At 45.8% G+C, this 12,296-nt stretch overlaps 1 protein-coding gene across 1 annotated transcript; it reads left to right on the top strand.

The window, feature by feature from the left end:
• Positions 1–8,497: 8,497 nt before the first annotated feature.
• Positions 8,498–11,591, top strand: OPN1SW (opsin 1, short wave sensitive). Its single transcript, XM_049775184.1, has 5 exons — positions 8,498–8,843; positions 9,094–9,262; positions 9,726–9,891; positions 10,251–10,490; positions 11,472–11,591. The coding sequence occupies exons 1-5, from the start codon at positions 8,498–8,500 to the stop codon at positions 11,589–11,591; spliced, it is 1,041 nt and encodes a 346-aa protein (XP_049631141.1).
• The last annotated feature ends 705 nt before the right edge of the window (positions 11,592–12,296 follow it).

Raw genomic sequence — 12,296 nt, 5'->3', positions numbered from 1 at the left:
CCTGTAGACCAGGGGTCTCAAACTCAATTTACCTGGGGGCCGCAGGAGGCAAAGTTGGGGTGATCCTTGAGTGCAAAGTCAGTAGTAAGCCTTGAACATTGGGGGTGTGACCCAAACAACTAAAACAAAACAAAACAAAAAAAGATTCCTCTAGGGCAGGGCCACAAAATGTTGTACGGAGGGCCCAAACGGCCCGCGGGCTGTGAGTTTGAGACTCCTGCTGTAGACTTTCTCTCAAACGTGTTTGATAGGGTTCCTATATTCATAAAGTGACTATAAGACTCAAATGGGCACTATACACATCTAATGCTCTTCAATGCTCCAGGGTATTTTGTTTGTTTTTGCATCATATCTAGTGGCACTCAGGGGTTATTCCTGGCTCTGGACTCAGGAATTATTCCTAGGGGGCTCAGGACCACATAGGATGCTGGAGATCTAACTCAGATCTGCCACATGCAAAGTAAGCAAGTGCCCTACCTGTTGTGCTCTCTCTCTCTCTGGCGCCCCCATCCAATTTTTTTTAACCATTTCCCCTGCCACTTTCCTCCCCAACTCGCCTCAGCATCATCTATTACCCTTCTAACTACTTTGTATCTCTGCTTGTCTTTTGTCATTAACTTAGGGACCCAACTTCTGCTCAGATCAAGGTCTGTTTGGCCTCAGTCTCCCATTGTCCCACCCATGGGGGAGTCAGACACAAAAATCAGACATTGCAGCCACCAAGATTCCTTTCTGCTCACAGTCCTCAGCTGCCTTCTTTCTCAGGGATTCTGAGAGCGCCCTTCTGCCTCCATCAGCAGCCAGCCTAGTTTTAGGCTTTCAAGAAATAAGCCTCAGTACTCAGATTCCAGCCTCTTTTTGAGCTGCTGAAGGCTGGGACTTCCTGAGTCCCAGCTGCCACTGGCATGCCATTTAGAAGGGACATGGCTCTCTGAAAGAGTCATCCAAGCTGAGTTCCTTTCCCTTCCTGCTGGTTTCTGTTTTGTTTTTGTTTATGGTGACACCCAGCAGTGCTCAGGGCTTACTCCTGGTTTTGTACTCTTGAATCACTCCTTGATGGCTCTGGGGATCAACCCTGGGTGGGTTGTGTGCTGTACTATCACTCTGGCCCTCCTGCTGGCTTTTGGACACTTAACAGTGCTTCCAAATTATTGTTTGTTTTTGTTTGCAAGTTGTACCTGGTGGTGCTCAAGGGTTACTCTTGGTTTGATATTGGGAGGTGGAGGTTGTTTTTGGTGGGGCTTGGGGACCATGAAGTGCTGGGATCAGACTATGCAAAACATGGACTCCTATCCATTGAGATCAGCTTCTCTTTGGTATTTATTATTATTATTATTATTATTATTATTATTATTATTATTATTATTATTATTATTATTGGTTTTTGAGTCACACCCGGCAGTGCTCAGGGGTTGCTCCTGGCTCTATGCTCAGAAATAAATCCCGGTAGGCACAGAGGACCATATGGGATGCCGGGATTTGAACCAACGACTTTCTGCATGAAAGGCAAATGCCTTACCTTCATGCTATCTCTCCAGTCCCGGTATTTATCATTTTAAAATTTTATTAAAGCACTGTGGTTTACAAAGTTATTCATAGTTGATTTTAAAATTTTTATTTATTGGGACTGGAGAGATAGCACAGCGGTAAGGCGTTTGCCTTGCATGCGGTATGACAGTGGTTCGAATCCCGGCATCTCATATGGTTCCCCGAGCCTGCCGGGGGCGTTGTCTGAGCGTTGAGCCAGGAATAACCCCTGAGCATTGCCGGATGTGACCCAAAGGAAAAAAATTTTTATTTATTTGGGTCCGGAGAGATAGCATGGAGGTAAGGCGTTTGCCTTTCATGTAAAAGGTCATTGGTTCGAATCCCAGCATCCCATATGGTCCCCCGTGCCTGCCAGGAGTGATTTTTGAGCGTGAAGCCAGGAATGACCCCTGAGCGCTGCCAGGTGTGACCCAAAAACCAAAAAAAAAAAAAAAAAGTTTTTTTTATTTATTTGGGGCATACCTGGCAGGGCTCAGGGGTTACTCCTAGTTCTGTTGCTCAGAAATCACTCCTGGCAGGCTTGGAGGATCATATGCTGCTGAGGATCAAACCCTGGTTGGCCGCATGTCCCTTCCTACCTGTTGTGCTATCACTCCAGCACCATAGTTGAATTTTAGACATTGTTCCAGCACCAATCCCATCACCAGTGTGTTTTCCCTCCAATGTTCCCAAGTTCCCTTCCATATACCCCTTCCCTTCAGCCTGCCATCTCTCAATAGGCATCTTATTCTTTTTTTAGCTAATTTTTGTTTTGGGGCTACACACAGCAATGCTCAGAGGTTTATTTCTGGCTCTGTCCTCAGGAATCACTTCTGATGGAGCTTGGGAAACCAAACGGGGTGCAGGGATTGAATGTGGGTTGGCCACAATCAGGGCAAAAACTCTACCCACTGTACTTTGGTCCAGCCTCACAGGCATTTTTTTTCAGTTCAGTTGTTAAAGTTTGATTCTTATGATTTCAATATTGTTGACTCTGGTTGGGTATTTAGCTCTGTCATTCCTTAACACCACTCATGTACCTGAATCTTTGACCTTTGCCTCCTATTGCTTTTCATCTGTCTCTTCTTTCCCTCCCTCACTTGATTTCTCTCTTTTTCCTATACTCAGAATGAAGGGTCATCTCGGCATCTCCCTTTCAAACTATAGCATTATCTCATCCAGTTATTCTAAATACCACAGAAAAGTTATCTCCTGTGTTTATCTTCCTTCTTCTGGCTTATTTCATTTAGCATATTTTCCAGTTCATCCGTGTTGCAACAAATTTCATACTTTCATCACTTCATACAGCAGAATATGTAAGAAACTGTATTGTGTATATATACCTATATATGGATACCAATATATTCCATACCACAACTTGATCCATTCATTGTCATCGTGTCTAGATCGATTCTGAATTTCAACTAAGTGCTGCAATGAATAGTGGTATTCACATGTTCTTTTGAGTGAATATTTTCTGTTGTGGGGATATGTTCCTAAAAGTGGATTTGCTGGTCATTTGGCAGCTCACTTCTGAGTTAACTGGAAACACTCCCACCAGGAGTGAATGAGAGTTGCTTTTTCACCACATTCCCACCAATACAGATTGATATATGCAATTCTTATTAGTCTAAGATAATATCTTATTGTTGTCTTAACTTGGATGAGTTTTTTGTTTTTGTTTCTGTTTTGTTGTTGTTGTTTTTGGGCCATACCCGGCGGTGCTCAGGGGTTACTCCTGGCTATCTGCTCAGAAATAGCTCCTGGCTGGGGCTGGAGAGATAGCATGGAGGTAAAGCGTTTGCCTTTCATGCAAGAGGTCATCGGTTCGAATCCCAGCGTCCCATATGGTCCCCTGTGCCTGCCAGGAGCAATTTCTGAGCATGGAGCCAGGAGTAACCCCTGAGCACTGCCGGGTGTGACCCAAAAACCACAAAAAAAAAAAAAAAAAAAAAAAAGAAATAGCTCCTGGCAGGCACAGGGGACCATATGGGACACCAGGATTCGAACCAACCACCTTAGGTCCTGGATCAGCTGCTTGCAAGGCAAACACTGCTGTGGTATCTCTCTGGCCCCTGGATGAGTTTCTAATGATAAGTGATGAGCATTTTTTCCATGTGCCTTTTGGCCATCCATTGATCTTCCTCAGAGAAGTGTCTATTCATTTCCGTTCACCATTTTTTTTTAAATTTAAACTCCATGGTTACAAGGTTGTTCATACTATAGGTTTTTTCACAGATAAAATTGTTCATGATTGAGTTACAGTCATACAATATATAACAACCTTCACCAGGTGCATTTCCTGCCAACAACAGCAGTTTTCTTCTCATCCTCCCTGATGCTCTCTTCCCTCCCACCCACCCCACCTTCCTCTTGGGCAGGCATTTTTACTTCTCTCTCTCTCTCTCTTAATTGACATTGTGGTTTGCACTACTGCTAATAAAGGGGTGCCACCAATATTCCTTTCACATTAGACACTTCTCTACTCTAACTGCACTCTCTGCTCTTTGTGACAAGCTTCCCACCATGGTTGCTCCTCCTAATCCTCATCTCTATTGTCTCTGTATATCATTCCCACACTGTCTTTTTACTTTCCTTATAACCCACAGATAAATAATTTTTATTTTAATTGTAGTGGCTTACATATCGTTCACAGTAATATTCCAGTTACATATTTAACTTGAATCAGGGGAATTCCCACCACCAAATTGTCCTCGCACAACCGCTCCCATCCTGCCTCCCATATCCTCCACTGTAACCCCCAGAGGCTGCTAGAATGCATGGTCCTCTCTGTGTCTAGTTAATTACTTAGTGGGCTTATAACTGTTTGGTCTTGGTGCCTCCATTATTGCCCCCTCTATTTGGGTCCACAGTAAAACTCCTAGAAATAACTAACCAATACAGCAAAGTGGCTGGCTACAAAGTGAATACACAAAAGACAGTAGCATTTCTCTACACAGATAATGAAGTAGAAGAGAGAGAGATTAAGAATTCAATTCCATGGGCCCGGAGAGATAGCGGTGTTTGCCTTGCAAGCAGCCGATCCAGGACCAAAGGTGGTTGGTTCGAATCCCGGTGTCCCATATGGTCCCCCGTGCCTGCCAGGAGCTATTTCTGAGCAGACAGCCAGGAGTAACCCCTGAGCACTGCCGGGTGTGACCAAAAAACCAAAAAAAAAAAAAAAAAGAATTCAATTCCATTTAAAACAGTAACAAAAAATATTAAATACCTAGGGATCAACCTTACAAGGGAAGTGAAGAACTTATACCAGGGAAACTTCAAAACACTTCAGAAAGAAATTGGAGAGGATCTAAGGAAATGGAAGAACATCCCATGCTCATGGGTAGGTAGAATCAATATAGTCAAAATGACCATCCTACCTAAACTCCTATATAGATTTAATGCAATCCCCATCCAAATTCAGACATCATTCTTTAAAGACTTAGAACAATCAATCATAAAATTCATCTGGAACCACAAAAGACCCAGGATAGCCAAACACATACTAAAAAACAAGAAGCTGGGTGGCATCTCGCTACCTAACCGGAAGCTATACTATAAAGCCATAGTGATCAAAACGGCATGGTACTGGTACAAAGACAGAGCCTCAGACCAGTGGGTTACAACAGATTTCCAGACATAAGCCCCCAGACATATAGTCAACTAATAAATGAGAGTTATTCTATATTTATCCATCTCCTTCTGACTCATTTCACTCAGCATAATACTCTCCATGTCCATCCATGCATAAGCATTTTCCTAATGGCTGCATAACATTCCATTGTATAGATTTTCCACAGTTACTTTATTCACTCATCTGTTGTTGGGCACCTGGGTTACTTCCAGATTCTGGAGTGTTTTATCTATGTTTTCTTCTTTGTACCTTATGGTTTCCAGTCTGATATTAAGGTCTTTAATCCATTTTGATTTGACCTTAGTGCATGGTGTTAAATAGAGGTCTGAGTTCATCTTTTTACATGTAAATAGTGCTGCAATGAACATAGGAGTGCAGAAGGCATCTTTGTAATGTGTTTTTTGTGTGTTCCTAGGGTCTATCCCTAAGAGTGGTATTGCTGGATCATAAGGAAGGTCAATTTCCAGGTTTTTTTTTTTTTTTTTTTTTTTTTTTTTTTGTCTTTCTGGCTTTTGGGTCACACCTGGCAGTGCTCATGTCTCTCCTGGTCCCACCCCCAGGCAACACCTTTATTCTTTTTTTGTTTGTTTTTTTGTTTTTTTTGGTTTTTGGGCCACACCTGTTTGACACTCAGGGGTTACTCCTGGCTATGCGCTCAGAAATTGCCCCTGGTTTGGGGGGGACCATATGGGACGCTGGGGGATCGAACCGCGGTCCGTCCTACACTAGTGCTTGCAAGGCAGACACCTTACCTCTAGCGCCACCTTCCCGGCCCCCACCTTTATTCTTTATTCCCAAGGCAGACCCCTCCTCGCAGTGGGTGGGTCTGACCATACAAGTGATATTAGCACATGGAATTGGGGGCGGGGTAACATTCTCTCTCTTTTTTTTTTTTTTGGTTTTTGGGCCACACCCGGTAACGCTCAGGGGTTACTCCTGGCTATGTGCTCAGAAGTTGCTCCTGGCTTGGGGGACCATATGGGACACCAGGGGATCGAACCACGGTCCGTCCAAGGCTAGCGCAGCCAAGGCAGGCACCTTACCTTTAGCGCCACCGCCCGGCCCCTAACATTCTCATCTCTTCTAGACTAGAGTCTTCTGGGCTGTCCATTCCATTGTTGTTGTTTTTTTAAGTTCTTTTGTAACATTTCCTCTCTAAACTCCTGATAAGAGATATTATGTAGGTGACAGGTTTCGGGTCAGTCTCCAGAACTAGCATCTTCAGTCACAAGGTGTGGTGGGGTTCTGTGTAGATTTTCCAATGTGAACATTAATTTTATTATTATCATTATTATTATTATTATTATTATTATTTTGGTTTTTGGGCCACACCCAGTGACACTCAGGAGTTACTCCTGGCTATGCGCTAAGAAATCACCCCTGGCTTGGGGGAACATATGGGACACTGGGGGATCAAACCACAGTCCGTCTTAGGTTAGCACAGTGGTTCTCAAAGAGTGGGGCGCGCCCCCCAGGGGGGCACGAGGCTCCGTTAAGGGGGGCGCATTTGACCTCGGCAAACACTGTCATAACAAGTTAAGCCCCGTGTTTATGTCTCTGTATGTCTCTGGAGCTGAGAGTTGCTGTGTCCTGCTTCAAACCCCGCTTCGAAAAGCTATAGCATTGCAAAACGTGCTCATTGTAGCCATTAATCCAGACATCACCTCTGATTAAAAAATCAGCTCAAATTATTTTACATATTTTTGTTTTGCAGGTTAAAGTTTTTTTTTTTTATAAAGATACTATTTACAGTCGCGTGGGGGGGCACGAAAAATGTTTTCTTCTTCTTAGGGGGCATGACAGAAAATAATTGAGAAGCACTGGCGTTAGCACATGCAAGGCAAATGCTCTACTGCCTGTGCCACCACTTGGGCCCCTTAATGTGAACATTATTAAGCATTGTTGTGCAGCTCTATTACTGGAAGAAATGTACAGCCATGGAGTGAAGGCAAACACAGCTGTGCTAATCTCTCTGGGCCCCCTATTCTGTTTTCTTTTTTTGGTTTTTGGGCCACACCCGTTTGAAGCTCAGGGGTTACTCCTGGCTATGCGCTCAGAAATCACCCCTGGCTTGGGGGGACCATATGGGACACCGGGGGATCGAACCGCGGTCCATCCGCTTGCAAGGCAGACACCTAACCTGTAGCGCCACCTTCCTGGCCCCCCTATCCTGTTTTCTTACAGAGGGAATTCATCTGATACTGCAACTCTGCTGTCATTAATGCATTGGCTCTCTTGAATAGATCTTCTCCACCCCAGCTGACAAAGAAGAGATAAAATGTCTCACTGTAGGACCTGAGACAGTACAGAGATAAGATGATTGTCTTTCTTGAGGCTGATCTCGATTAAATCCCTGGAACTACATCTGGTTCACACAAACACCACCAGGAGTGACCCCTAAGCACAGAGCTAGGATTAGCTTCTAAACCATGTGCCCCTCACCCCCATCCCCACCCCCTAAAAAAAAAACCAAACAAATTAAAAAAGCAAGGGGACTCAATTTAAATACCTATAAGGGAAAAGGGATAGGAAGACCCAGTGATGCGGAGTGGATGTTTAGGTCTTTGCAAGACAGGTGTGAGAGTTGGCAGCATACACTGGGCAGAAGAAGCAGGATGAGTGGCTTAGATGCAATTGTGCTGTCGACAGGGGCAGGTGTGAATGTGGAGTGAGGCTGAGGAATCAAAGAGACCTTACACTGCCTGAGATGACACAAGAGAAAAGGACACCCTGGGTAGCTTTGGCCTTTAGAAGGCTTCATGTTGGCCTGCCCAGGGGCCTTTGCTCCTATGAGGTGCTTTCCCAGGGTGTTCCCTAGCCATTCCTAAATACCTGTCCTTTCCTATTGTTTTGGCTGGAAGACCAAGATCTTTAGAAAAAAAACCTCAGAAGGTAATTTCCATAGAAGGGTGAATGGAGTGCAGAAACCCATAGGAATGTAGTATGGCCAGGAGGGAGATTGAGAAGGGGAGAAGGGTGCCCCTGATCATTCCACTCAAACAGCCAAAGTTGTAGGAGCATTTTTATCCACAAAGGCCAGCAGGAAGCCCAGAGACTCACTTCACTTATCCCAGTGCCCAGAATGACATGCCCAAGCTTTTATTCCCTGAGGAACACAATCAGCTTGGGAGCCACAGAGGGAGATTTAGCTGGGACTATGGCATCTCTAATCCCCAGCATTGTCCTTAGGAAGCTTAGGGTCAGTACTGATCCTTCAGGGAGACTGAAAGTAGCTTTGAAGGAGGAGTTCTTAAAGGAGGGGGAAAAGTAGGGGGTGTGGGGCTAATCTATAAGAGGAACTAGAAGGGTGGGAGGGGGGAGCATCGCTAGAGCAATATGTCAGGGGAGGAAGAGTTTTATCTGTTCAAGAACATCTCCAGCATAGGGCCATGGGATGGACCTCAGTACCACATTGCACCTGTCTGGGCCTTCCACCTTCAGGCAGCCTTTATGGGTTTTGTCTTCTTTGCAGGGACACCCCTCAATGCCACAGTACTAGTAGCCACACTGCGCTACAGAAAGCTACGGCAGCCCCTCAACTATATTCTGGTCAATGTGTCCCTTGGGGGCTTCCTCTTCTGTGTCTTCTCTGTCTTCACCGTCTTCATTGCCAGCTGTAAGGGATACTTCCTCTTTGGTCGCCATGTTTGTGCTTTGGAGGCCTTCCTGGGCTCGGCAGCAGGTACTGTGGAGTGTGGGGGTTCCTAGGGAGAGGCCAATAATCTGGCTCCATTACTAGAAATAGGGAGCAGGCTGGATCAGAGTAGGCCCCCTAAAAAGGAAGCTGCTTTGTGCTCTTTGGAAACTGAACTAGGAAGCAATCTAGACTAGATTGGGCCAAAACCCAAACTCTCCTCCAAATCTTGGCCAATGCTTGTTTACCATCTGTATTTCTCCCTGTCTGCTACAATGAGCCTCATGTTTCACCACAGGTCTAGTGACTGGCTGGTCTCTCGCCTTCCTGGCCTTTGAACGCTACATTATCATCTGTAAGCCCTTTGGCAACTTCCGCTTCAGTTCCAAACATGCCCTACTGGTGGTCCTGGCCACCTGGATCATTGGCATTGGCGTCTCCATCCCACCCTTCTTTGGCTGGAGCCGGTGAGTGTGAAGGGCTGGGATACTGGCTGAGCCAAGAAGGCACTCAGAGTGGCATAGATGGAGCTGGGCATAGCCTTTGTGTGTTTTGCAGGATTTGGGGGTTTTGGGTCATAACCAATGGCACTTGGATTTTTATTCCTGGCTCTGTGCTCGGGACTCAGCCCTGGTATAGGTGGGAGGCCATATACAGTATACCTCCCAACTCTCTCTCCAGCTCTGACTGCTACTTTTAAATAGCAGGTAGAGTAGGTGAAGGAAAAGGACAATGGGAGACAGATGCTAGATTATGCCTGCTTGAAACTGTTATAGCCTGTTTGTGACAACAGAAAATCCCCCTGGCTTGAAGTCTGGGCATTTAGGTTCTAAGTGAACATGATCCAGGAATCTCAGCTTCTACTGTGTTACGGAGTCTTCTAAGAGTCCAGAATGGTGCTTGTGTAGCGAATGTTTGGTCTGTTTGCAGGTTCATCCCTGAGGGCCTGCAGTGCTCCTGCGGCCCTGACTGGTACACTGTGGGCACCAAGTATCGCAGCGAGTACTATACCTGGTTCCTCTTCATCTTCTGCTTCATCATGCCTCTCTCCCTCATCTGTTTCTCCTATTCTCAGCTGCTGGGGGCTCTCCGAGCAGTGAGTGGCTTTCTCGAGGGCCAGGGAGGAGGGACTGGGAGCTCCAGGTGAAGGAGTACTCTAGAGCAGGGCATCTGGAAATGCCCACAGCCTGGTGGAGGGCCTAGTGGGAAGAGAGGAAAGGGGTGGCAGATAGGATGAATAAGATGGACACAGCACCACACAGACATGTCCAGAAATGCATGTGACCCCAGTGGCCTTTCAGCTTGCTTTCCAGGAAGGAGAGCCAGAGAGATGAGGCTGGGCAGGCGAGACCTCAGGAGCAGTTGGTCCTTTACCCTCCCACCCCACCCAGCAGCAGAGTGAGGCAGGTCTGAGTAGAGGGTCCTGGACATGTGACTTTTCTCTGCTCTGCCCAGGTAGCAGCTCAGCAGCAAGAATCGGCGTCCACACAGAAGGCTGAGCGGGAGGTGAGCCGCATGGTGGTGGTGATGGTGGGGTCCTTTTGCCTCTGTTACGTGCCCTATGCTGCTCTGGCCATGTATATGGTTAACAACCGGGACCATGGACTCGATCTACGACTCGTCACCATTCCTGCCTTCTTCTCCAAGAGTGCTTGTGTGTACAATCCCATTATCTACTGCTTCATGAATAAGCAGGTAAACCTCTCTCCCTTTATTCCCCCTGAGAATCAAGTCCAATTAAGTAACTAGAAACTAGAAATTCATGCATAACTAGTGCATAATTCATGCATAGCTTGAGTTCCTGGGATGAGTCCAGAGAAGGCAACAGGAATCAGGAAGAGTTGTTCCAATGTTCAGAAAGAGTTAGCAAATTTATCAAAGCAAACAAAAACTATCAATACGGTGGAGCTGCCCTAAATCCCAAGGCCATTTCACAAGTTCCCAATCCTTTCCCTTTCAACATCTAGTCTGCCAGAGCATGTGAAACAGAGCACATGAACCCAGCTCAAACAGCTTCTCATCTAAAGGTACCAGCTGGCCTCCTGTCCCAATTCCCAAACCTAGCTAACAGCTTAAACTCAGATAAATTTAGGATTGCGCCTCCTTGTAAGGCCAACATCCCGCTGATTGTTTCTTCGATCCCAGAGATAGAGTGAGGTGGGAAATGTGGAAGCAGAACTGGAAGCCCTTTCCTGGCTGAGAAGACCTCCCAGCAAACACCAGGGCACAGGTGGATGAGATAACAAGGCTCTGCTCTCATGAGACAGGCCATGTGTGAGCTTTGCCAATAGCAAGGCCTCTGTTTGCTGGAGCTGGTAGGAAGGATTTCTTTCGTTATCTAAATTTCCTGTCACACCTGTTGGTGCTCAGGGGAACTGTATATAGTTGAGGTCTTGAACCAAGGTCAGCGGTACGGAAGGCCAGTGCCTTAGTACCCAATACTATCTCTCTGGTCCTGGCAAGGATTATCGTAGCCCCACAAGTATCAAGTAATTGCAGACTGTAAGCCAGCTAGTGCTCAAGTTGTGGCAGATCTACTCAAAATGACCTGAAATCTTGGCTATCATACCAAGGCATCATACAGAGCTTGGGAAACACATGGCATTTCTCTTCCCATGCTTCCTGTTGTTTTCTGATACATGTTAGTCTGCCAATGATTTTGCCCTTTCCCTTCAGTTCCGAGCTTGCATTATGATGATGCTGTGTGGGAAGTCCATGACAGAGGAGACTGACTTGTCCAATTCTCAAAAAACTGAAGTTTCAACTCTCTCTTCCAGCCAAGTTGGACCCAACTAAAGGAGCTATTATCAGGCCATCAGCAGCAACCAAGATTTCACATTTAAAGAAATTTCTGTCAAAAACTATGCAGAAAATAGATGGTTAAGGCAATTTGGGGGAATCAACTGTCACTTCCTCTCTACTTCCATAGCTACTATTCCAGCTGGGTCTACCTTAAACCAGTTCTTAAAGCCATTTCAACTATCATTTTTTTTTTTTAAATCTTTGGCTTTTGGCAACATTCAGCGATGCTCAAGGATTACTCCTGGCTCTGCACTGAAGAATTACTCTTGGTGGTGCTTGGGGGAACATATGGGATACCAGGGATCAAGCCTGGGTTGGCCATGTGCAAAGCAAGCATCCTACTTGCTATACTTTCACTCCAGCAATAAAAAACTATCACCCATGTCTGCGTCTGTGTGTGTTTTTGGCAGCTACACCTGGTGGTACTCCAGGCTGTGCTCAGGGATCACTTCTGACAGGGTTCAGGGGACCATCTGGGTGCCAAGGATTAAATCTGGGTCCGCAGGGTCCAAGAGCCCTACACGCTGTACTATTACTCTGGCCCGTTAGCACCAATTTCTAAGAGGCATCACTCAGCTCTTGGAGAACCAAATCCTACATATTCTACATAGAGGCAGCAATAAAGGAACATGGCAGACTTTCAATTGTATCAATATTTTGTTCTTACTGGGAACCCACGGAGACAATACATTCTGAATT

Source organism: Suncus etruscus, chromosome 1, assembly GCF_024139225.1.
Source record: "Suncus etruscus isolate mSunEtr1 chromosome 1, mSunEtr1.pri.cur, whole genome shotgun sequence".
In the NCBI taxonomy this organism is placed as follows: domain Eukaryota; kingdom Metazoa; phylum Chordata; class Mammalia; order Eulipotyphla; family Soricidae; genus Suncus; species Suncus etruscus.
The sequence above is the reverse complement of the archived record's forward strand: the minus strand, read 5'-3'. Positions and strand labels throughout refer to the sequence as shown.